At 39.2% G+C, this 26821-nt stretch overlaps 1 protein-coding gene across 2 annotated transcripts; it reads right to left on the bottom strand.

Moving 5' to 3' along the window:
• Positions 1 to 1803: 1803 nt before the first annotated feature.
• On the bottom strand, positions 1804 to 24444 carry RAB7B (RAB7B, member RAS oncogene family). Of its 2 annotated transcripts, none has more exons than XM_034414396.3 (6): positions 23840 to 24444; positions 12048 to 12109; positions 8763 to 8889; positions 7257 to 7472; positions 5554 to 5679; positions 1804 to 3690 (listed from the first exon to the last, which is right to left on the bottom strand). In XM_034414396.3, the coding sequence occupies exons 2-6, from the start codon at positions 12098 to 12100 to the stop codon at positions 3610 to 3612; spliced, it is 603 nt and encodes a 200-aa protein (XP_034270287.1). In that variant the 5' UTR covers positions 12101 to 12109; positions 23840 to 24444; the 3' UTR covers positions 1804 to 3609. The 2 variants fall into 2 exon arrangements, with proteins under 2 accessions (XP_034270287.1, XP_060545724.1); XM_060689741.2 differs by lacking the exon at positions 23840 to 24444 and adding an exon at positions 23023 to 23072.
• Positions 24445 to 26821: the final 2377 nt, after the last annotated feature.

Here is a 26821-nt window from a genome sequence, read left to right as displayed (position 1 = left end):
AATTGGTTAATTAAACTGAATATGCAACATCCCATAGAATAATTTTAGTGGGATAAAGAAATATGTTTAAATAATCACTTTTATGAGCTACTGTCCCACAACTGACTTTTTAAAAATGTTTAGGAAAATCTTTTTAAGGAAAACCTTTAGACCTTTGGCTCGCTCACTTGTAGCAGACCACCAAGTTGTAGATAACTAGATGCCCAGCTGATCTAGAAAACTCTACCTATACTTTCAATATAGGCAGTATATATCTGGGTTCCCAGAAACATAGATGTTCTCCCAACTCTGCTCAATGCAGGAATCCAAACAAAAAAATCTATAATCCAGCCCTGCTGTAGAACCTCTCTCTTGATAATTTTCCCTATTGATCAATTAGATCTATAATACCGTACTCAATACAATAACCACCATTTCTTATGAGTTATTAATGCAGCCCCAAAATACACATTTTGAGACTGCATCAATATTACTCATGTATATGAACAATCACACAACTAATCCATATACAATTTGTATGCTGGATTAAAATTATAAAATCCATTCAGGCAAAAACTACTAGGCACACTGATCCTACAGCTGTACATTTGATTACCGTATTTTCCGGCGTATAAGATGACTGGGCGTATAAGACGACCCCCAACTTTTCCTGTTAAAATATAGGGTTTGGGCTATACTCGCCATATAAGTCTGCCCCTCTTCCAATGCACACCAAATAAAAATTAAAAAACATCAACTGGCTCACCTACAATGTAAAAGCAGCTGTGCTAGACCCAAAATGGCCCCTGTAACAAGCAGGAACCTCACACAGCCACAAAAAGCCCCCCCAAAAAACTTTCACACTCTAAACACACACAACACAACACAACTGGCTCACCCACAATGTAAAAGCAGCTGTGCTAGACCCAAAATGGCCCCTGCAACAAGCAAGAACCTCACACAGCCACAAAAAGTCCAAAAAACCAACTTTCACACTTTACACACACAAAATTCCACATACAGCTTTGTGAGATTTTGTGTGTTTGTGTAGTTGGAGTGAAACACTACAGAAACACACTAAATCTCAGAAAGCTGCACAAATATTGTTTTATTTTATTTTATTTTTATTTTTATATGAAAGCTAAATTTAAAACTTCCTAAACTTTAAATGGCTAGGTCTAAAAAAGAACAACTAAAAAAACCCCAATTGACTATTTTTTTTAAAGCTCCCAAAGGGGAAAAAAACTTACTCAATAGAACAGGGGTCTCCAACATTGGCAACTTTAAGACTTGTAGACTTCAACTCCCAGAATTCCTCAGCCAGGTTTGCTTTGCTGGCTGAGGAATTCTGGGAGTTGAAGTCCACAACTAACTCCTTGCTTGATTGCAGGCAGGGAGTTGCTTGCTTGCCTGAATAGATTCAGGCAAGCAAAGCAAGGCAAGCGTTGCGACTAGCAGCTGAGGTAAGCAAGCTGGAGGGGGAAAACTTTTTCCCTTTTACGTGGTTTCTGGCGATCCCAGCTGAGTTGCAGGGAACTCAGCTGGGATCGTCAGAGCTGGGATCCTCAGAGTAAAAGGGAAAAAACTTTTTTCCTTTTACGTGGTTTCTGGCGATCCCAGCTGAGTTGCAGGGAACTCAGCTGGGATTGTCAGAGCTGGGATCGCCAGAGCCATTTAAGGCTGGTCAGAGCCTTTCGGGCTGGTCTGCCTGGTTACAGGAGAACTACACCGGCGTATAAGACGACCCCCGACTTTTGAGAAGATTTTCATGTGTTAAAAAGTCGTCTTATACGCCGGAAAATACGGTACTTTCTTCCAGGTAAGTAATTTCACATCTCTTTTTATTAAATTCAATTTTAATTGAGTTGGCAGCACAATGTCCAAAAATGAATTTGGCTGTGTCCTCACCAGCCAAACCTGAATTCCAAGGTGTTCAAGTAGTACAGTCAACAAAATATTTACAGAACAGATTCATGAGATCATATTTCCCCACCCAATTCATTCTGATTTGCAATGAGGTATCAGTTCAGGCTCCATGTGGTCCTTTCACAAGATGGAAATCAATAAAAATCGTTATAACTTAACAATAATTTTATGATGGTTGATGTCTGCACTGGCTGAGTTGTATATTTTTAGTATTAGTCTAGCCTCTTCTTTTAGTTTAAAAGAAGGTGATACATTCAATCATTATGTGAGCAAAGAACAGATATTTGCACCAGCTAGTCTTGACCTGATCTATATCTCTTGTGTGCTAGTTTTCCCTGTTCCTTGATTCATACATATGCATCATTAACTCTTATAGGAAGAAAGTATTTTTCCCCAGTACCCGAGTTCTTCCTTCTGGTAAGTAACGTATATCTAACAAAGAAGCAGACAGCAGGCTGGCAGGACAATAATTGGCCTGATTATCCTTCAAATTTCCATACTGATTCAATACGAGAACATCTTTTCGGAAAATGGCTTCAATCTGTTCCATACAAATACAATTCACATCTGAAACTCTTTTCAGTAAAAAACAGCAGGATCTTTGAACAATGGTAAGAATTAACTACATATCCAATGTTTTTTTTTAAAAAAAGAAATCCCTTTTTCAAATCTCTGCTATATATTTCCATGTATAAATTGATTCTATTATATTCCCTTTTCCAATATTTCATTTCTCTTTAGTATTTTTTTAAAAATTCTCTGTAGAACTGCTTAAGTAAGCATTAACCTTCTACAAAAACAAGGACCCTGAAAATAGAGTCTACGTCTATAGTTTTACAGGTTTTTTTTTTTTTTTTGCTCAAGAGCCTCTGTTTCTATGCAAAAAGAATCATATATCTATGTGATATTAGTTTCCAATTCTGTATAATATTAATAAACAAATATTAAAAGTTTTGCATTTCTGCTGTAAAATCAAGGTTAACATTGCATTTTTAAGGGCAGGAACCAAGAGGGGAAACCGAGCTGTGCACTAAGGTGATCTAGGAGTTGAATGTTGGACTATGCAAGACTCAGATGCTAGTCAACTCTTTACCATGGAAGTACACTGAATGATTTTGAGCAAGTTACTCTTCCTCAACTCAACGCACCTCATATGACACTTGTTGTGGGAATGAGACATAGACCTAACCTAAGGTACTATATATGTATATTTAAGTAGCTGAGCCTGAACTATGTAGATCAGCTTTCCCCAACCCACTCTAGCACCTTCAGATGTGCTATTTGGGAATTAAGCTGTATCTAGAAAACATTAAGCTGGGCCAGAAATTATCTACTACAGTTTCACCAAAAGAACATAACAAAATCTAGCAGTCAATTTCAATATGAGATCAGATCATTCCACGGAGTGTTCTGGAACATAGATCTGAACTTCAAAGTGGCATCTGAGAAGGGTCTGACTGATTCAGTAAGGTCGTAAATCTTTCAGCTTGGTAATTATTTTCCCAATACTTGATGCTGATTCGTAAATGTCTGTGTGTTCAGTAACCACCAGCAGTCTGTTCCATCTTTGCTGGGATGCCAGAGGGCAATATTGTTATATCAGTTCATCTTTTACCCTGATGGGCAGCATTTCCCAGTAGCAGCAGCTGTTCCATGTGCCAACTTTCAGACTGTATCCAAATGTCAATCATTCCGAACGGGATGTCAGCAACATTTGGTTGTGGGCTGATCTTCCGGACTGAGCTTTATAGATTCGGTTAGGTAATTCTCAATCACCCCTTGATACTAAGAGAAAAATATAAATAATTAAAAACATAAATCTAAAATTTAAATCTAAAAAATCACTTTGCAAGATAAGACCATTTATTCACCTGGCCAATCATTTGAAAACTGTATAGACAGAGAACTCCCCTAAGAAATAGATATATGGTACATTCATGGAATTTATGAAACATTAATTTTTTAAAAAATTTACGGCTTCCACTTTGGCTCCACTGCTGCTTTATTTTCTTTTTCTTACTACAGTGAGCGAGGTTATTTTAAGGGAAAGCTGGCTGTCCAATGTGTTTTAATTGATGTTGTTAAGAGCTTTCCAATTGGAAAAAAGCTTTATCCCCTGTTCATTATGTCACTTGGATTTTCCATTCATTTTTCTGAAATATAGAACCACAGACATGCAGATTTCTTTCTCAATTCAAAGCTTTCTTAAACTTCTTAAGCAAGATTGAAAGCCAGGAACTTTGTACCGCTTAGAGGAAGAAAAAACATTCAATGCACCAAAAAATTACATATTTAAAAATGGATAAATTTTTCAGTGCCATCACCTGTATTTTAGAAGCGTCCAAGAACATTCCTGGTCAATGTAAGCATAAGGCAAAAAGACATGTATTGTTTAACGTAATATAAAATAATTAGTTGCAGGAAAATCAAAGCTATCACATTTTTTGGAAATGGTTCAGAGAGCATCAAAGCCTTCCTACCTACTGCAACTTTTGGTTATAGATTTCTGCTTTTATGAAATCCACTAATCATGTGGATTCATCAAAGAAAAAAGCCAAGAACCAGACTGTGGAAGGAAAACCTTTATATTTCTGCATATGACAATGTGAGCAAACAGCAACACCTTGTGGTGAAACAGAGTTTCTTCATCATGTTTCATTAGGCAAAACAGATGGCTTTTACTTGGACATGAGGGGGGGAAAAGGAAGCTAAAATCCACAACCAGTCAACAACTTCATTAAAATGTTCTAAAGTTTCATGTTGGATAGAACTTTTGATAGGGCCAGCTAGGTCAAAATGTATGAGATAAGGAAAGGGTCCTCAATCCCTGGTCCATGGCCTTGCCGGGCCTCAGCGTGTTAGGAACTGGGCTGCACAAGCGGCAGGAAAGCATGGAAACGCATGAAGCTGGATTTGTGCAGTGTGTGTGCACCAGGGGTGGGATTCAGCCTATTTGGTCCTGTTCGGGCAAGCCGGTTGCTTCGACGATCAGCTGAGAGTGAACCAGTTTGCTCTGACAGTCAGCTGGGCCCGCCCACCTGCCCCTGCACTATACCTACCTTTATTTTGTTTGTTTGAAGCCCAGCTGATAGACACAGCAGAGTGGATTGCCACACCTCCACTGTTTTTAGTGCTTTTAACACTGCTTTTAATGGTGTTTTTTAATGGACTGCATCTGCGCGCTCAGTGCGCGCTCAGCAAACCAGTTGTTACATCGGTTGAATCCCACCACTGGGGTTCGTGAGCGAAACCATCCCTCTGCTGCTGTTCCGCAGAGTCGGAAAGATTGGGGACTGCTGAGGTAAGGAAAGCAATGTACAACCTTTAGGCCAGCTTAAAATTAATTTTAGCTATTACATCTCCCTTTAGCTAATGATTTAAAAATGACAGTCTCACTAATCTTGGATAGCATTTGCCAAGACATGAGGGCTTACAGTTATATCAGTCTTCCCTTTCTCAACCTCTCCCTTTTGTGATCTTCAGAAGTTTGTTGGAAGAAAGCAAATTAGATCATTAAATATTTATACGGCATATACTTTTGAAGATTATAGTCTACAATGGATGAACTGTTATTCTGAATTGCAGGCATGTCTTTGCTATACAAAAGAGAACAGATTTTCTATTTCTTATAAGCAATTTGCCACTTACTCTTGATAGCGCTTGCCTTGCCAGGGTCTCAAACGCCTGCATCACATTAATATCATTTTTGGCACTAACTTCAAAATATGCTATATCTTTCTCCTTGCACCAGGATGAAGCCACCTCTTTGGACACCTAAAAATAAAAGAAATGTGATTAGCTGGTATAATATTACATGGAAAGTTGTTTCTTTCAAGAATGAATGCAATGAAAATGCTGCTTATATTTGTCATCCTCAAATAATGTAACATAACAAATAATATATATCATATAATGAATCTTGGATGGCACTTAGAAAATCTGCACATTGACAGAATTACCATCTGTCAATTGCAAAAGGCCACACTGCTTGGATCCACATGTATACAGTTAGTCCTCGATTTACAATCTTGCATTTAGTGACCGTTTGAAGTTACAACTGCACTGAAAAAAAGTGACTTATGACTTTCTTTCACACTTAGGACCATTGCAGCATCCCCATGGTCATATGATCAAAATTCAAACACTTGGCAACTGGCTTATACATATGGCTGTTCCGGTGTCCTGGAGCCATGTGATCACCTTTAGTAATCTTCTGACAAGCAACATCAATGGGGAAGCCAGATTTACTTAACATCCCGATTACTAACTTAACAAATGCAATGATTCACTTAACAACTGTGGCAAGAAAATTTGTAAAATAGGGCGAAATTCACTTAACAACTGTCTTGTTTAGCAATGGAAATTTTGGGCTTAATTGTGGTCATAAGTTGAGGACAACCTGCACTCTGCCGATACATTACGACATCCTAGGTTCTTTGAACTCAATGCATTTGAAGGCCAACACCAGCTAAATCAGGGGTCCCCAACCCCTGGTCCATGGACTGGCACCGGGCCGTGGCATGCAAGCAACCAGGCCATGCAAAGAAGTGAAATTCCATCCACTGGATGCAGGCAGCACACGAAACCACGGCCCCTCTGATCCATGGCAAAACCTCTCTCCACAGAACCGGTCCCTGGTGCCCAAAAGGTTAGGGGCCATTGAGCTAAAGGAATAGTAAATGATGTATGCAATGAATTATAATATAATACATAAACAATAATACAGTTATCTTGAGCTGCACTAGGATAGCTTTATATAATGGTTAAACGAATATATTTCTGAAGCCTCAGAGATGGATACAGATCCTTGCTTTGCTTGGAGAAGATAAGCCAATGGACAGGGAATACATGGTACACAGATTTGTTTTAATGCAGATCTCAATCTAGTAGAAGGGCATTTTTCATTTAAACATAAGGAATAATTTCTTAAAAACAGTTATACTTTAATAAGTTCAGACTTATGCAGAAGACACTTTTCACCAAAGGACTTAACCAAGGGTTGGACAACCATCTGCTGTAGAAGCTCAGCTGCAAGATTTCTTGCATTATTCAGGGACCAGACTCAGCACTCAACTAAATCCTATCCATTTTGAGTCGATATCTAATAAAAGGCCTGCACAGAAATGCAGGGCTTGTGCGCAAACACAGTTTAGTTCCAATGTTCAATAGCTGGAGATGGGAAAGTCCTATAATATGAAGCATGGTAAAGATGCAAAGAATTCTTTGTGTTACAAAAATGTTAGTTTTTCTTTATGTTTATTGTCTGAGAACAAACTCAAAATTTGTTCTCAGATCCTGATTGGAGAGCTCTATATTCAATTTCCATCCCTATTTCTACTTCCAGCTCTTACTTGTCGATCTTTCAGATCAATTTTGTTCCCCAGCACAACTATTGGGAAGCCTTGCTCTGTAGAGTTGACTTTCTGAAGAAAATCTTTCCTCCAAATATCCAAGGCCTCGAAAGAATCCATATCTGTGACATCAAAAGCCAGCATGCAACCATCTGAACCTTTGTAGAATGTGGACACAATAGACCGGAATCGTTCCTGGCCTCCAGTATCCCAAATCTAAAAGAGGAGGAACATACAAGCATTAGCATTTGCAGTGTGAAAAGCATTACTATTCTACAATTCAATTGTATTTATATTTTATCCCTCTATCTACAATTGACAAGAAGTCTTTCTGCATTAACATCAGTACAGTAACCATTGCAGCAAACACAGGAAACTTTTGGATGTGGGGTCCACATTTGGAGGTCTGAGGTATGTGATAAGCGCACTCACTACATGACTACCAGAATACATTTACCTGTTCACAAAATGGATCTTATAATGGGGAGCGATATTTTCAAAATCCCTACATATCAGAATGCAAACTAGCCCTTGGGCTAGTTTACCATTCTAGTGATGAGCCAAGGTGGCACAGTGGTTAGAGTGCACTACTGTAGGCTACTTCTGCTAACTGCCGGCTGCCTGAAATTTGGCAGTTCAAATCTCACCAGGGTCAAGGTTGACTCAGCCTTCCAGCCTTCCAAGGTGGGTAAAATGTTGGGGGTACTGTAAAGCGGTATATAAGTCTAAGTGCTATTGCTATGTGGGCCTCAAAGGCACTCATATAAAGTCAAAGGGTACCAGAAGTGGATGCTTTACTTTATAATGTCTCATTCCTTCCTAATATTAAGCAAAAAAGACAGTCAAACAGTGTGAATGAATGAGCAGCAGGTTCAGTTCCACAGGTGACAATAATTAAGGTTTAATTATTTATACGGAATATGAGTATTGACTTCGATGTGGTGTTATCAATTAAGAAATAGCAAGGAAATGGTGCTTGCTGAGACAATCAGATAGCAAAAGACTGTGCTATGCTGTTGAACTCCCACCTCCTCTCCCAATAGATCACTGACATATAGGAAAGTGATTCCTCTTCTCAAAGGAAAACCAAAATGCCATTGGACCATCCAATGCTTTAACATTAACATTTTAACATTAACAAAGTCAGCATTTTAGTGAGAGATGCAATTACAAAGTGATATTCTTAAACTCTGAAGGAGTCTGATAGTTCCTTTTCTAAGAAATTTTATTAAAAAGAACATAATTTTGAAAGTTGCAGCTCACTTCATTAGATGCCAGCTACCAGATTCCTCCTGATTTTTTTTTTTTGCCACCTTAGACTAACATGATTTTCTTCCTACAATGTCATAAGCTCCGGTATCTCTTGGAAATTTGCTGTCAACAGCAATATAAACTTATGAAAATATTTCACAATATCTGTCCTTTCTTCGCAGTACATTTGATTGAGCTATAAATATTTGGCTAACATGGAATTAAGAAATCTGAGACATTAAAAACTTCTGTCACCTGCAATTTCAGTGGTGTGTGGTCTACTTCCATAACTTTGGACAAAATACTAGCTCCCAGGGTGGTGCGATAGTCTTCATAAAATCTCTTGTGAATATATTGATGGAGAAGAGAGGTTTTTCCTACACTGGGATGAAAGAAGAAACACATATGCAAATTTCATTTCATTTCAAACTTTTTCCAAAAATTTTGGATTCAAACTTTTTAAAGATTGTCCATTAATGTTCTGTTTCACTTGAACTGATGAAATTAGAGTATCCTAATCAAAGACTAATTCTAATCAGTTATTGCCTATACTAAAGTAAGTCCGTAGAAATATTAGAACTATTTAGTTATAGTCTTTATACAATTTAGTTGATCAGCATGGCCTCATCTCAGACTGTATCCATTGCTTTTATATCTTTTCTGCAAGCAGCAAATGTAAGATCATCTCCTCACTAGGTTTTTATATAATTTATAGAAGATATGTCTTTCTTGGTGTTTAAAATAGACAGGTCTGGATATTTCACTCTATGTACTAATGGTGCTATAATTCATGTTGGTTTGTTTGATGAGCCAGGATTTAGGATCTGAATAGCAAGTATTAGATTCTTCACCTGCTGTTGGTAAGTTAAAGTGTTCACTATAACATATCTGACTAGTACTGGCCAACAATAACACCTAGAATTGCCATTTTAATTATATATTTGGACTGCGATCTGTTCTTAAACTTAGCAGGCTCTCCTCATTGTAATTTTTGTAAGTAGGCACTTTTTAATGTTCCAGAACACCATTTCTATTCTTTGGTTTGTCCCCTGATTTCTGATTGTTGTGCTGTATGAATTTTCTTATGTAACATCCATTTAATAGAGGAGCCTGGATAGCTCTACAGACAGAGCTCTGTAATTTAACACCAGCTGTCTGCAATTAAAGTAAGATCGAATCTCGCCAGGCTCAAGGTTGACTCAGCCTTCCATCCTTTCTAAGGTAGGTAAATTGAGGACCCAGTTTGTGGGGGCAATAAGCTGACTTTGTATAAATATACAAAAGTATGAAGGCTATTGCTTAATGCACTGTAAGCCGCACTGAGTCTCCGGAGAAGGGCGGCATATAAATCAAATTAAAAAAAAAAATTACTAATTGCTTCATCTGCAAGCCAACAAGTAAATCTCTAATCAATACGCAAACAAATATTACTTACTAACAAATATTTTTAATTTTTGGCTACATATATACCATATATAGTTTTTGATAATAACTTTTATTATAAGTGAATCTTGTATAGCATATATTTGCAAATATTGATATAAAATTTAATTGACAAAATAATCCTGTGGATTGTTTATTTGGAAGAAAATAGCAACTACTGTACAGCAGTAACTACAGAAAACTTTAAAAAAAAAACAAATATTCGGTTTTCCTGCTTTGTTATTTATCTGATCTCTAGCGTATCACTAACAAATTGCTAACTGAATCTGGTTGTACTAGTAGCACAAAGTGGATAGCTGTGGTGTAATATTTCTTTTAATGTCAGCAAGTAGAAATTCCATTTTCTTTTGGAGTAACTGATCATAAATCAATGGCACATTCATCTATGTACTTTGATCTTTTTAAAAATAGGTTAACTACAATGGTTATATGTCAAAGGACTTTTTTCTAAACTAATATATCCAGATAGTGAGGGTTTCTTAAAGAGCACCTTTATTGAATCCCAAAAGTCATCTGTCACATCCATAATTTTCCTTGACTTTATTTATGGTGGTTTTTTAAAAAAAATATTAGGGTTTATTGTAAAAAAGAAATTGAACACTTTATGTACTGTCAGTTGTGTTTCACATATCTATTATCAATCCTTTAAAAAAATATTGCACAGTTTTTATGCATTATCTTAGAAAGGGAATTCCAAAAACTGAAATAGTATTTTAAATATTCATGGACATGAAATTCCATTTTTTAAGAGTATATGCATCATTTAATTTAAAATTAATTGTATTTTAACATTTCATTGTACACCACCCAGTCTCTCTCTGAGGGAGATGGGCAGTTCAGAAATGTGAAAAATATTTTTTTAAAAAAAATACACATTTCCCCCAAATATATATTTATGATTCATCAATAACAAGGAAGAGAGAATTTATGAATGAGGATTAACCACCACTAAGTCTAATGGAGTCCTTAAACTCCACCTGCCTATTCTTCTTTTATTTACCCCTTCTACTTTCTTTAGAGAAAAAAAAAATCTTCTAGGTGAAAAAAAAAATAGCCAGGACTATAAGACAGAAGTAATGAATAAAGATTTGCTAGTGAACATTATGTAGCATATTCAAGATGGAATTCCATGGTTTTTCCATTCTGCTCACAAATGTCTGAAATTTAAAACCATAAAAGTTCCTCTTCTCCCACTCTAACTTTACACAATTCAATATGTGAATCTACTTTCATTTCTAATGAAATATTTCTTTCCTCTTTCCAATGTCAGAAAAAATTACACCATTATCTCAACTTGTTCTAAACTTGCAAGGTTCTATTACAATAGTTTTAACCTTCCTGTGGATTTGGCCTGGTCTACCTAGTGGATAGATACACTCTGATTATGTAATAGCTCCTTCTCCTATTTGCAGTAGAAATAAGGCAGTATCTGAGCTGCAGAAGCACATTATCATAAAAGAATACTATCTGCTTGGTATGGACTTGAATATATATTTAATCCTTTGTTGCTTTAGCAATGGATTTTGCATATCTCTGTTCAAGTCATCTTCCTTACTCCTTACATTGTTCCACTAAGTACTCTCTGAGAGGGCATGCTTCAGGTCCCCTCCTTTCAACAAAGTCATCTTATTGGAGTCATTCTTTCTGTGTGGAATAACATCCTTCTGGAGATCCAGAGGATCCAGACTCTGTTATCTCTTGTAAGGCTTTGAAGACTGGCTGTCTTGCCCAATATTTGGGCCAGGAGGTCCGGTGAATTATACTGTTGGCATGGTTTTATAACTGTAGTGTATTATTCCACTTGGGTATCATGGATTATTGTACCTGCTAGTTTTGTGTGTCACCCACAATCACTGCTGTGAAATGAGAAGCCATCAAAATTACATAAACAAACAAACAAACAAACAAACACTTCTGGGATAGTCACTAGAAAATCAAAGTCAGAAGGGACCAGTTAGCTCTGTGACTTTCAGCCAGTCTCCATTTTCTCATTTTCTGTCTCCTAATCTTTTTCACAAACTTATTATGAGACTAAAATGAGGGTTCAGGATGAGGGAGAGAAATGCATCTTAAAAAAGATTTTAAAAATATGCTTACCCCAAAGCTCCAATGATAATGATTTTCAAATCCACTCTTTTACTTGGACCCATGAATGGGACCTACAATGCAAAAAGGAGGAGAGAAACTATTACTTTGCATCTCAAATCATCAAAATGACAGAAATCTATCCAGAAACACAAATAGCAGTAAGCATTAAATCCCAGGTATCTTACTGTTTTACTTACTAATTTTGTTTTACTGCAGAAAAAGAATGTTTGGTTTTGGATAAGACCCCTTAATAAACCTTCTCCCAAGGATTATGCTGTATAGGATTTAATATCTGTTTGTCACAAAGATTTAGTAGGCGAGCTCACATTTCTAAGCAGTGTCACGGGCAGTGTGGTTTAAAACCTGCCAGCTAGGAAGGGATAAAAAGAAAAAGAGGTAAGGAGGGAATTTCTTGCTCAAACCTATGCCTGGAGAGCAACTGAGATTTCATGACAAGGACTTCTTTGCTTGAAAGTATCCCCAGAAAGATCCTGGATAATGTCCTCATAATCTATATATATAAAAGTGAAAACCACTCACGCCATAATCACAAAATCTCCAGAACTGTAAAGCCTACAAACTTGAAATTTGCCACGTATGTTTCTCTTGGCTTCTAGGTGCTTACTAAGAAAGGATTTTTCGAAATGACCATCAGAGCATTAGTATTTCCTATATTATTATTAACACGCTCTGGAGTTCTACTCCCCCTCCCCACCTGAAAAGAAATTTGTTCCAAATGAAAAACACAAGCAGAAGAGAGGAGTTTCACTTTCAGTTTTACTTTCACAGCAGTAAGCATCTTTACTACAGAACAGTTGAGCTAAGCCACACCTAGCCTCCTTCCTTTCTCCTTCTTGCTCACACAGCAAATACTGTTTGAGTTTCCAAACACTCCTCAACTCTCTCACACACTGACAGGATGCTAGCCAGATGAATACCGATGGATGCTGCAGGATGAGACATTCTACTCCCCTTCCCCCTCTGTTCCAACTGCCAGTTGCATTATATTAATACACTCTGATGCTACGGAGTTACACATTTTACATTAAGTTTCAGGCTGTAAGTGTCAATTTATCAAGCCCGAGCACATAGTTTCGTAGCAAAGCACGGGCGTCCAGCTAGTAATATATAATGAGACAATTGCTATTTCCATGCTTCAAACAGGAAGTACGGTCAGGATGGATGACCTGTCATCTTAAAATTTATGCAAAATGTTCTTTCTAACCTCGTTCAACTATTATTCTTTATGGTTCCATTCATCTTGTATCCACAGCCAATGCTTGCAGCTGACTGTTTGCTTCTTCCTGGATAAGGTTAGTTCCTGCTATTGTTAAATATCCATCAATTTCTATGCAGTCAATAGATATTTGCTCCTTATCTCAAGCTATTATATGTGGGCATATACATGCTGTCACAGCATGTTTCCCCACTTATATATCATGCAAAAATAAAGTATATAATCACAGTGAGGATGTTGTTAAATTGAATGAAAATTATTTTTGCTAATAAATAAAATGGCTTGTAGATAGTGATATACAGTAGTTATTGAATAAGGAGGAACAAACAAACAGGAGACTGAACCCCTGATCTGGAGCAGGATTGCCTCACAGACCAGCTCCTCCTGGAATGGCATATAGCAGAGGTCTGCAACCTTAAACACTCAAAGAGCCATTTGGACCCGTTTCCCACAGGAAAAAAAAAAAAACACCGGGAGCCACAAAGCCTGGGTGGATGTGGCCAACTCCACATCACTCACTCCCAGTCACATGACCCCCTAGCCACACCTATCCAGCTGGTCATTAGGGTAGAGAACCAGTTGTTAAAAAACACCGGGAACCACAAATCCCTTTTCTCTCTTTCTCTTTCTCTCTCTGTATCACTCTCTTCCCCACTCCCTCTCTATCTCCCCCCTCTCTCTGTATTTCTCTATCTCTCTCTCTGTATCTCTCTTCCCCTCTCCCTATCTTCCCCCCTCTCTCTTTGTATCTATGTCTCTCTCCCCCCTCTCCCTCTCTCTCTCTGTATCTCTCGGATTTCCAAGGCCAGGCGAGGAGTGACTGGGAGGGGAGAGTGAGGGGCGGGGCCAGCCAGTGATGGGATAGAGAGCTGCAGCAGAGGGTCCAAAGAGCTGCATGTGGCTCCGGAGCCACGGGTTTCTGACACCAGGTATATAGGGTCTTCTGCTTGAGCAGGGGGTTGGACTAGAAGACCTCCAAGGTCCCTTCCAACTCTGTTATTCTGTTCAGCAACAGCAATGTCCACCTTGATGGACTGTTTCCCAGGTAATCTATCTTCTCTCCATAAGACGCATGCAGCAAATAATATTAATAATGGTTTTACTTTGTTGTGCATGTAATAATATCAGTAGCTAATTATGGCTTGAACAAGAGAATTTGTGATTGTACTGTTCTGCTTATAGTGGTTTATGTTGTTTGGATTCATTTTTATTATATGATTTAAGCTGCACTTAAAAAAACCTCAAGTATTGAATAAAAAGAAAAATGTGAACACAAATAATAAGATGCTTTTATAACTTGGATTCCATCTGCCTTTCCTACAAATAATTCCCACATTTATGCTGTAGTTTCTGCAGCAATGAAAGGAGAAAGAACTTGGGGCACCTTTTATATAGAGCTGACAAGGAGGTGATTGTCACTCAAAGGGCTCTAAACAAACCTACCAGTGATGCTGTTGCATGTGGGAGATAGCACCATACATTGTCATTTAACCAAGGCTTTCTCTATGGATATATTATTTCTTCTGTAATTAAAAAAGATAATAACCCTTTGTCTTCTTGGGCTTACATTAATTAATTTGTTCTCATCCAAGGTTCAATATTATGTAACCTTAATAAATAGCATCTTTCTTTAGAAATCCCTTTGAGTCCTTAAGAGTTTTTATCTAATAAAATAAATTGGAGTATAACTTATTTTATGCATATCATAGCTGCAATCTGTAATGCATCAAAATATAGGATGTGCAAATACCTGAATGGAGTTATAGTCTCTAAATTCCCATGATTGCCCCAACTGTGATTGATCAGGAGTATTATTATTAGATTGTTGCGGGCAATATGCTGACTCTGTAAACCGCATAGAGAAGGCTGTAAAGCACTGTGAAGTGGTGTATAAATCTAAGTGCTGTTGCTATTTTAATATTATGCCACCTAGCTCTGATCACATTATTAGAAAATAACTTGATAGGTGGATCAATGCCTAAATACCTGGCTGATTGTGGCCAACCACAATCAGTGGTGGGTTGCCCCTGGTTCGGATCGGTTCTATAGAACCGGTAGTAAAACCAGCAGGAGGCTCCGCCCACTGACCCTGACGTCATGAGACGCAATCTGTGCATGCACGAGATCCCGTTGTGAACCGGTAGTAAAGGTAAGTAGAACCCACCCCTGACCACAATGATATATGACATTATCTCCCTCTCTCTCTCATACATTAGGATTTTAAAATTACATTCTTAGGATATTCATACACAGGATCAAACTATTAAAAGATTTCGATCTTATTCACAAAGGAAGGGGAAAAGAAAAAAAATGAGCTCAAGGCTACAATTGTTCATTCTCATTGTTTTCATGGCAGGTTTGTGGACCCATCTCAGCCAAATCTATGGGGATTATTTTGGGGGACATCATTGATTCATTTGTAACATATTTATATTATTACTGATAAATCTCAAGCTACAATTTCAGGAATTGCTGAAATGCTGCAGTGATCCTGCTCCCTTCTATTCAATATCAAATTTGCAAAAAAAAAAAAACCTAAAAAGGCAACATAAGAACATGTGTGCTTCTGTTGAACATCATTTTCTCCAATGTAAAATGTGACTTTTGATTGGCAGTTTAAAAATTCTCCATAGTTCCTTTCTGTGTGATAGTTTATAAGGCAGTGTTGGTGAACCTTTTCGGCACCGAGTGCCGAAATGGGAGCGCATGCGTTCTAGAAACCGGAAGAGCAGGTGCGAGCGCCGTCCACCTGGTCTTCCAGTTTCTGGTGTGCATGCATGCACGAAGACCAACTGCTTGGTGTGCATGCGCCAGCTCCGCCTGGCCTTTCGGAGGTCCTCGTGCTTCCCTGCCCACCCCCCTGCCTGCTTCCCTTTTTTTTTTATTGAAAAGTTTTACAAAAAAAATACAAAAATTTTCTTCCCCCCCCATGTTCCCCCCATCCTTCCCCCCCTCATCCCACCCTTCCCCCCAGACTTCCCAGAGCAAAATACAAGGTATTACATTTAATTAATCATAAACTAGATTAATCTACTTATCTCAAAGTACTAACTCCCCCCCTGAAACCTTAACTCCACTATAGATAACCTAATACTTCTAATACTAACATTCATTCATAAGCTATTTGATATTTTCTTGTCTGATACTTATTTTGAATATAATCAATCCATCTTCTCCATTCCGATACGTATCTTTCTTGCGTGTGGTCCTTCAAATACGCTGAGATTTTCGCCATTTCTGCTAGGTTTGTTACTTTCAATATCCACTCTTCAATAGTAGGCAAAGAGTCCTTCTTCCAATACTGGGCTACCAACAGCCTAGCTGCTGATATTAAGTTCAAAATCAATTTAGTCTCTGATACTGTGCAGTCCGTAGTTATGCCCAATAGAAACAATTGAGGGGTAAATTTCAACCTTCTTTTCAAAATGTTCTGCATCACCCACCAAATTTTTATCCAAAATGCCTTGATTTTCTTACAGGTCCACCATATATGATAATAGGTTGGATCATTACATTCACATCTTCTCTGCCCACCCCCCTGCCTGCTTCCCTTGTGTCCGTCGGGGTGGCGGGATATTCCCACCGATGACCTGGTTCCGCAGCTCTGGACAAGGAGAGAAAGTTGGGTGGGGAATGCCACCTCCCTCCCCTGGAAAGCCGAAGCCCCTTCCTGGCCTCGGAGGGAAGGGGCATCAACGTTCCCAGGGCTTGGGTTGAGGGCCAGCAAGCAGGAGAGCTTTGCCCCAACTCTGGCCGGGATGAAGCATTCTCCCCAGCCTGCCACCAAGAACAAGCCAGTGCAGTCCCCCTCCTTCCTGGCCGGCGCACCTCTTACCCCTTGGTGCCGTCTCCATGCATGAGGAGCTGTGCTCTCCTCCGGCCCTCCTGGGGCAGCTCGCCTCCCCAACGGTAGCTCCTCCTCCTTTTCCTCCTGGCTGCTCCAGCATCCTGGCAGAAGTGGCAGCATGAGAACCACCGCCGCCCCTTTGCCCCTTACAGCCGCAGGAGCAGCTGGTCACCCAGCCAGCAAACGCTGCCCCACTGCCCTGTGTGCCCAAGCCAGCCAGGCACTCTTGACCACGGATGTGCTTCGGTGCCACAGGCTGGAGGGCTGTGGCCATGCAAGAAGCCCACTCGGGTAGAGGGGGAGGGAAGCCCCCCCGCCCAACCTGGCTGGCAGCTCTGCTCCCCTTTGTTCTTCCGGGTTCAACATGCCAGCCACCTGGTCTTCTGGTTTCTGGCCCACACATGCGCACTGGCCAGCTGGTCTTCGTACGCACATGCACACCAGAAACCAGAAGCCCAGGTGACCAGCGTGCATGCACACACCGGAAACCAGAAGATTATCTTCCTGGCGCACACATGCGCACTGGGCAGCTGCTCTATCAGTTTCTAGCCCTTCCGTGTGTGAAGACCAGCTGGCTGGCACACCAGAATCTGGAAGAGCAACATGCTCGGCTCACGTGCCCGGATGGCTCTGCATTCCACTTCCGGCACATGTGCTATAGGTTCGCCATCATGGACCTACAACATTGGTTTGTTGACCATTTGTTTGAAATTCTGTTTTATTATATAGAAATGGTAGCAGAAGATTATTATATATCCATACAGATAGGTAGCAGAGGATGTTTACTTAGCCAAATAGATCAAATAAATACATTGTACAGTCACCATGGGCATTGCTGCTTAATGGTTTTAACTGTAACAGGAAACTTTCCTCAGAACAAAAAGACATAGAGAGATAAATTATACCCAGAAAACTTACAAACACTGCCATCTACTGGCTGAATACTTGTGTAGTTGTTGCGATACAAAATACATTCTAACATGTATTCCAACACCATCTGAAGTTAGAATGGCACTTAAAAAAGTGATTTATGACCGGTTCTCACATTTATGACCATTGCAGTATCCCCAATCATGTGACCAAAATACGGGCACTCGGCAATCACCATGTATTTACGATGGTTGCAGCATCCTGGGGTCTTGGGGTTGTCTTTTACAACTTTCCTAGGGAGCTTCTAACTAGCAAAATCAATGGGGAGAGACATATTTGCTTAACAACCACATGATTCACTTAACTGCATTGATTCACTTAACATCCATGGCAAAAAAAGTTGTAAAATGGCATGAGATTCACTTAACAACTGCCTTGCTTAGCAATAGAAATGTTGGGCTCAATTGTGGCTATAAGTCAAGGACTATCTGTACAGCTCATAGACCTACCGTACAAAGGACCAAGACAAATCAACAAAAAAACATATAAAGCTTGATCACAGATCATCACCAACTGTAACCAGAGCTGGAGCCCCATCCCAAATTGAGATGACCATGGACCAGGTTCTTCTAAAACTCACAGCCAGATTTCCACAGAAGTACTCTGTGGGACAAACAGGAATGCAATAATGGGTAACTTTTCCAAATAGGATACACAATGACTATCATTCTGATTTTAAATAAAGGTTTCTTATCCATTATATTATGCTAAAACAAACACCATGTAAAATGAACGATCCCAGAGGCCCAGAACATCAAAGTACTATACTTCCAGATCTCATGGTAACACTTGCCATCCAAACAAACATATGACTCATTTATGTGTGATTTTGAAAGAAGTAGAATGGTTAATAATGAGTGTGCAGGGAAACATTTTTGCCACTATTTAATTACATAGGCATTTTCCATTCCCATTACTGCCCAACATAGCTGAAAGTCAAGCAAGTAAGCAAGCAAGCAAGCAACTGTTACTACTACTGAAAATTTCAGCTACCATCATTCTTATGCATCTGGTAATGATATCCAATCCTAGTCATTTATTAGGTGGATGGGAGTTTCAGCAATGTTTTCATAAGACAGAGCACTAACTTATTTTTGGGGTGTTCATACAGTGGTGAAATCCAATTTTTTTAAATACCGGTTCTGTTGGCGTGGCTTGGTGGGTGTGGCAGGGGAAGGATACTGCAAAATCTCAATTCCCACCCCACTCCAGGAGAAGGATACTGCAAAATCCCCATTCCCTCCCCACTCCTGGGAGAAGGATATTGCAAAAACTCCATTCCCACCCCATTCTGGGGCCAGCCAGAGGTGGTATTTGTCAGTTCTCTGAACTACTCAAAAATTCTGCTACCGGTTCTCCGAACTGTTGAAAATTTCTGCTACTGGTTCTCCAGAACTGTCAGAACTTGCTGGATTTTACCCCTGTCTTCATAGCACTAATCTGTTTAAATCCAAAAGGCATCAACCATCTTGGTTGAAGGGTCTGGTTTTTATAGGCCAGTTCTATGTAAGATTACCATCTTTTTTTAAAGCAAAGCTATTATGCTTCTCAAAATTGTGTGGCAAGCACAAGGTTTTCCTTTCCTCATGAAATCTGTCTCCTCCCACACAATCTACTATAATTTAAGCTGTAACAAACAACTAGACACACAACTGAAACGAACCAACATTCTTTCCTTCTTTGTAATTCCATTCATAGCTTTTTTTTAGACAAAAAAAACAGGTCAAGAAAAAAATAGCATTACAAGCTATGGAAAATATATTTAGCTTAGATTAATATTCCCAATGATTCAAATGGTGCAAACTAAACAAAATTAAAGAGGCAGGCTTTTAAATATGCAGCACAATGAGAAAATGAATTAGTTATGCAGCAGATATAATTAAATTGGCCGGATAAGTTTATGTTTATTCATTTTATTATCTCCTTGGATATAGCTGTATAAGTCAGGTTCAAAACTGAAACAATGATGTATTTCATTAACCTGCTTGGAGTTTTGCAAGATTTCCCCAATGTATGCTTTAAACAATAATCCTCAAACTCTTCAGTTCATCAATCCCTTTATGAAGTTTCAAATTGTTCATCAACGCCTCCACAACATTTATTATATAAAAATAATTTAATAAATATTACTTAACTAGTGCTACAAATAACAACAATAAAGAGAAAAGCCAAGGCCAGGGGTCTGCAACCTGTGGCTTTGGAGTCACATGTGGTTCTTTTTTTCGGAGTTCAAAATATTTTTGTTGCATGCAGAAATAAAAATGTGTTTTCTCTGTAGCAGGTCACTGATTTCATAAATGCAGCACACTATAGTTTTTTTTTATGCATAGCATAAAGGTAAAAAGTGATGTATGCAGTGCTATCTTCATTTTAGATGGCAAAAGGATTTTGTGGCTCCCGGTGTTTTCTTTTCTGTGGGAAACAGGTCCTTGAGTGTTTAAGGTTGCTGACCCCTGGCCAAAGCAGCTCTCGCTGGCAGCTGACCATCTAACCATGAGAACATTGTCTTTTTTCACTAGCCACCTCACCTTCAGGATTAAGGACTAGCATAGGGCGAATAAAAAATATCAATGTAATGAGCAAATAATAAACGATCTCAAAATCTAGGGGACCTAGAGATGGGGCTACTCAACTCTGTGCTGCTTCTAGCTTTAAGGGTCTAATCACCAGAGAACCACACAGAAGTCCACATTTCTTATATGTAAACCACACAGAGATCCTGATCTGAAAGTGGCACTAGACAAACCACAGCAATTTTAACCCATCTTTAAGGTCATAAATCCTCTCAAGGCAACCTGCAGAACAAAGTACACCTAATATAAAATTGTATAAAATTGATCTAATTCATCTCAGGATGTACAGCGAAGCATAGAGGCAAGATAATCTACTTTATAAACATCAAGGTGGATTTAATTCTCCCTGACTTGCTTTGCATCAAGACAAGTTTCTTCCGTGCCTGTTATATATACACAACATATGTCTGAAGTAGTAGAGAAGCAGCTGAAGAGAATTTATGCAAAATCTATTTTAGTAAGTAAAAGTAAAAACTACTTTAGTAAGTAAAAACTACTTTAGAATTCTGGGAGTTACAAGTCCACAAGTCTTAAAGCTGCCAAGTTTGAAGACTTCTGCTATAAATCTTAGCATAGACCTAACATATAACACTATATAATAAATACATTATTGATCAAAGTCAAATATTAGGAATGAATCTCAAATACTACCCAGTAAATTATCTCAAATAATAATAACCAATAAATAAAAATAGGAATATAACCAATCTTAAACTACATATAAAAAGAGCAAGTTAAATGGTTTGATCACTTGGAGAAAATGACTTGGGATTCTTGGGGGTCTATACAAGTCATATAGAAAAAGAGGGGAAGCCCAAAAAACATGAGGCATTGAGGCAAAGTCAGAAGATGGAGAGACAATATCAAAGACATGCTACAATATTAAATAACAATGGTGGAGGCCACCAGAAGTGCAAGAACCAGAACTTTGTATCTCCTTCGACACCTGAAGTTGTAAAAGAGAAAGTAAAGAAGGAAGAAATAAACATAGGTAATGTTTTCCTATTTTAACTATATGAACAGTTAAATAGTTAACTAACAAAAACACAGCAATCTGGTTAGGAGAATTTATCAAATTTGGTTTTACTCTGTTTCTAATTTGCTGGGCCAATTTCAATTTTAGACATCTTCAAGGGTTACCTCACATAACACGTATTAGTCAGCCGTCAGGTTACCATTTTATGAACCACCAAACTTAGTTCATGACTTTCATGAAAGAACACCTCTGATTTTTTCAGCTCAATCTTGTGACAGATTTGTAGCTATCCTGCATTACATGTGTATCTTTGCCAGTAATGTTAAGTGATTGCCGAGTGTCATTTTTGGATCCAAGAGGACACCATCCTGTGAATATTGTATGCTCCATAAAAGGCAATGCAACCTCACCAGAAGGTCTATGTCAGTGTTTCTCAACCTTGGAAGCTTGAAGATGGGTGGACTTCTGGGAGTTGAAGTCCACCCATCTTCAAGCTACCAAGATTGAGAAACACTGATCTATGTATTATTGATCCTATTTGAATTAAGCTTTGGCTAACTATTTTCCCTGTCATTTATAGCAGGGACACATGGAGATTCTGGAAACATCATAATATGAAAGCACATGAAAGGAATATATTTAGTATTACGATATTTATGACAGCTCCAAACCTGTGCATTATTAAGTTAAATAACATGGGGGGCCTTGAAGGATCCCCAAGGAAATTTTCGAAAATGGTCTGATAGAACCCTGAAAAATAGAACCACCATAACCTTCAACTCCTTGAATGCTACAACAGGATCCTGTCAATAGGGTTTTGCTCCCTTATCTTTTCCCCATGATGATCTAATCAATGACCAAGGCCATTTACATGCCAAATCCAGGCTTGAATCATTCTGGAAAGGAGCAAGATAAGCAATTTCTAAGTTACTTAAGAGCTACCCATTTTAAATATGGTCATATTTATGCGAGCGTTCACTATTGCATTTTAATTTTTTGTTCATCTCCCCCTAATGTGTACCAATTGTGTTTAAAATTCAGAAAAATGTTGATATGCTGGGAAATGCATAAATTATATTTCAGTTTGTGCACTGGGTCAAGAAGGACAAACTGAAAAAAATAAAATACAAACCAAATGAACCCCTCCCCCAATCGCCATTTAAAAACCTTTTGCAATTGGAAGCTTCAGGGACTGTGGCATAATAAACAGGGTAATAAAGCTGGCATTACTGCTGCAGCAACAAGCCTCAAGTTATACTTGGGCAATTTTTTTTTTTATTGCAGCTGAAACACACCCTGCTGCTTTATGATACAGACTTTTCATCTCTTCTATTTTTATTCGTATTCAACCTTACTGTATTGCCTGCATTTCTCTAAACGACAGATTTGGTATCCTACACAACTCATTTCTAGTATCTTACCTGCTATCCAAGGCAGGTATTTTGTTGTTCAGTTTCATAAGGAGACAGGCTGGCATGCGGAGTGAAACAACTGGCATTCGGTGACCAGATTTGTTTTTGCCAATCCTGCTACCAAATTTTTCACAGCCATGCCAAACTGAAGCTACAGCCCTATCATGATGACTGTACCTGGCACTAAGCCACCGCAAAAGTTTAACCTGATTATAGTACAGGTTTGAAGGTGTCTACATGCTCAGAAAGTCTTTGAAATCAAGTGATTCTAAGCCCACTAAGCCACTCACAAAATACAAAGCCCAGCCTATTCTGTAAGCAAAGAATCAGACGAGATCATTCAAATTTCTTTTTTTTTTTTCTCCTAGTGTATTTCTCCCAAGCTGTCGATGTTAGACTTGGCTCCAAAGAGGAACAGCCCAACCAAGCCTATTTCAAGTCATTATTTAGTGAATCATAACAGATTTCCCTTTCTCTTAGATGCATAGTTTCAAAATGAGTGTTTATATTATGCCGGTGGCTTCAGAAACTCCTTTCTTTTTTTCCCCCCACTGCCTAACACTTTGCTTCTTGTTATCTTTCTGCCAAAATCCGATCTGCAGTCGAAGAATTTAAAAGCTAATTTTTTTGCTACGACTCTTGCCAGGGCGGGACACCTCGCGATTCGCCAGATGTCCGGATCTGGTTTTGGATGCTTACATCTCAACGCCGATCTACCTCGGCATCTGTCCAGCTCGGCTGCCACCTCCTCTGTTTTCCGTCCCACCCTAACCCACAACAGGCTACATACACCTGGCTCAAGGAGAGCCAGCCAAAAATTACTTACTGGCGTTGCTTCTGCCGGATTTGAAGTTTTTCTGCCAGCTTGTGGAAAAGGGCTGATCCTCCGGGAAACTTCGGAACTTCTGTGACCTCCGCTCCCGAAAGCGATCGGGAAAAATCCGAGTCGGAACGAAACAAAACTCAACCGAAAGTTTGGGGCTGGATCCTACTACCTCCCAGCAGCTCCTCCAAACACGCGCTTTCTTTGTTGGGATCTTTTTGTTTTTCCTCCCCCCCCCCCCGCCAAAGAGTAAGAGTGGGAGGGTGGATCAAAAGACCGCCCCCCCCCCCGATGACGTCGCGCAGCGAGGCTGCAGACAGATTAGTTTGCAGATTTTTACAGCGTCCAGAGAGAAAAGAGGAAGTGAGGTTTTTGGCAAATGGCTCGTAAAGTTGTTTATGTGAATCTCGCTTGAGATTCGTTGTTTGGGAAGTCTGATTAGAAACTCCGGTGGTCGAAAGTAGCACGGTTCCCCCTAAGCGAATTTCCTGGGCCGCGAGGCTGCAACTCTAGGGGCACGGAGCCAAAGCAAAGGCCGACTTCTGCGACTTGACTGCTGTGGGCGCTTGGGGACCCTCAACCGCAGACAGTCGCTCTTTCGCCAGCTGCCTTTGGGTTTTTTCCTTTAAACCAGAGGTCTTCAAACTTGGCAGCTTTAAGACTTGTGGACTTCAGCTCCCAGAATTCTCCAGCCAGCTATGCTGGCTGGAGAATTCTGGGAGTTGAAGTCCACAAGTCTTAAAGCTGCCAAGTTTGGGGACCCCTGCTTTAAGGAGGCGGGCGGAAAAGAGTTTTAAAAAAAATTTTTTAACAGTAACAGAGTTGGAAGGGACCTTGGAGGTCATCTAGTCCAACCCCCTGCTCACGCAGCAGACCTGTATTAGGATTCGAACCACCGAACTGCCGACCTTTCTGATCAACAAGCTCAGTGTTGGCAGTGCTGTTGAAATTCTTTTTAAGAAGTCCCTGTGTAAATTATATGCCTTTGCTCACCCATTTGCTGCCTGAGGTGCCCAATTTAATTTCCAAACAAATGCTGGGAGTCGACCCCATCCGGGGGTGAAATCCAGGAAGTTCTGACAGGTTCTGGAGAACCCGTAGCGGAAACGTTTGAGTAGTTTGGAGAACCGGCAAATACCACCTCTGGCTGGCCCCAGAGTGGGGTGGGAATGGAGTTTTTGCAATATCCTTCTCCCAGGAGTGGTGAGGAAATGGGGATTTTGCAGTATCCTTTCACTGCCATGCCCACCAAGCCATACCACGCCCACCAAGTCACGCCCACAGAACCGGTAGTAAAAAAAAAATGGATTTCACCACTGACCCCATCCAGAAGGCAACCTTATTTATTTTTATTTATTTATATAGTTTGTCAAACATGTATCATAAAACAAGAATAAGTATAAACATGGATATTAATACAGGAAATGGGTACGAATAAATGGGTACAGTAGGACAGGGACGGAAGGCACTCTGGTGCGCTTATACACGCTCCTTACCTCTTAGGAATGGGGTGAAGTCAACAGTAGACAGTTTAAGGTTAAAGTTATGTTAAAGATAAGCCTTACCCTTAACTGTCTATTTTTCCATTTTCTGTTTTTAGGAGTTCCAATGTGCTTGTAGGACTTGCTTACACATGGTTAACTTTCCAGGGTTAATTTAATGAATATTTTGAAATACAACCACAGCCTAAAATAAGTGGGTTAAAATATAGTTTCTGCTTTCTGCTTGCATGTGTCATTCAAACCCAAGCATAGGTCATGTGCTGCAATGACATCAGGACCCTAAATCAGATGCCCAGTGATCTACAAATCTTAATGGTTGATCAGTTTTTAGAGTCCCGGGTATTTTGCTGTTTTAATTGAGAGGGAGCAAGAGAGGAAGAGAATTACCTATGTTCCCTGAAGTAGATTAAACGTAGAATTTTACTCCACTGTTCTGTAATTTCATTTGGAGCTGCCAAAATATAATGAGGAAAACCTTACCTAGCATACAGTTTGATTATTGTTTTGGCTTCCCTAATTTCATTAACAAATGGAGCAATAAAAATATCGTTTTAGACAAATTATTAGCATAGAGAATTATTAGCATAGTGTAGATAAAATTTTGGTGGAACAATACAGAATACTTAAGGAGATGACTAGTACCACCACAACGACGGTGAAAACAGGGAAGAAAACCGCATCAATACTAACTGGACCATCGGCCTCCCCAGTGACACAGAGGACTTTAGAGGTAATGTTTTCATCAGAGAAGCAGCCTACTGCATTAAGTATGCCAACAATGCAGGCCACACTTATGATGATACAAGAAACTATGGTTAAAATGCAGGAATCCATGACTAGGAACCACGAAGAAGCCAGGACGGACATGGACGAGGTTAAGAGAGAGGTAAAAAGTGATATTCAGAAGATAGACGAAAAGATGGACTTGATACAAGAAATTATTAAAAAAAATGATCAAAGGATAATAGCTATAGAAAAGAAAACAGAATTGACAGAAGAAAGATTGGAATCTCTAGATTTAAAAATGATGGGACTAAATAAAGAATTAGGAAATATTGTGGTGCAATTGGAGATGGAAATAGCTGCATTTTACTTATGTTTTCAAAACATGGTTGAAGACAGAGAGGAGGACCTAACGTTAGTAATGGCAGAGATGATAGCAGATGCCCTCCAAAGAGAGAAGGATGAAATAATAAAATTATGCTCGACAAAACAAATTACCCCGGGAGGTGCATGTAAGATTTGTGAGACGGAAAGTTAGAGACATTGTATACAAAATAACAAAGGATGATCCTATGTTTTATAGGAACAAAGAAATAATTACGTTGAAGCAAATTCCAAAAAGAATAAGAGAGCTGCGGAAAGGGTACTGATTCTTGGCCACGTTACTAAACAAGAGATATATACCTTTTAGATGGATAACACCAGAAGGAATGCTGGTAACATGGTAGGGAAAGAAAATAAGGGTGGACTCACAAAGTAA

Source organism: Pantherophis guttatus, chromosome 3 (assembly GCF_059756535.1).
Source record: "Pantherophis guttatus breed Tessera chromosome 3, ASM5975653v1, whole genome shotgun sequence".
In the NCBI taxonomy this organism is placed as follows: Eukaryota; Metazoa; Chordata; class Lepidosauria; order Squamata; family Colubridae; genus Pantherophis; species Pantherophis guttatus.
The sequence above is the reverse complement of the archived record's forward strand: the minus strand, read 5'-3'. Positions and strand labels throughout refer to the sequence as shown.

What these genes read in the sequence shown, in the direction of transcription:
- RAB7B (XM_034414396.3), bottom strand. Translation starts at nt 12,100, where the DNA reads ATGGGTCCAAGTAAAAGAGTGGATTTGAAAATCATTATCATTGGAGCT. An exon ending in TTGATCTGAAAGATCGACAA is followed by an intron (nt 5,680 to 7,256) that starts GTAAGAGCTGGA and finishes TTTTATTTTTAG; the next exon opens with GTGTCCAAAGAGGTGGCTTC. An exon ending in CAAGGCAAGCGCTATCAAGA is followed by an intron (nt 3,691 to 5,553) that starts GTAAGTGGCAAA and finishes TTTTTCTCTTAG; the next exon opens with TATCAAGGGGTGATTGAGAA.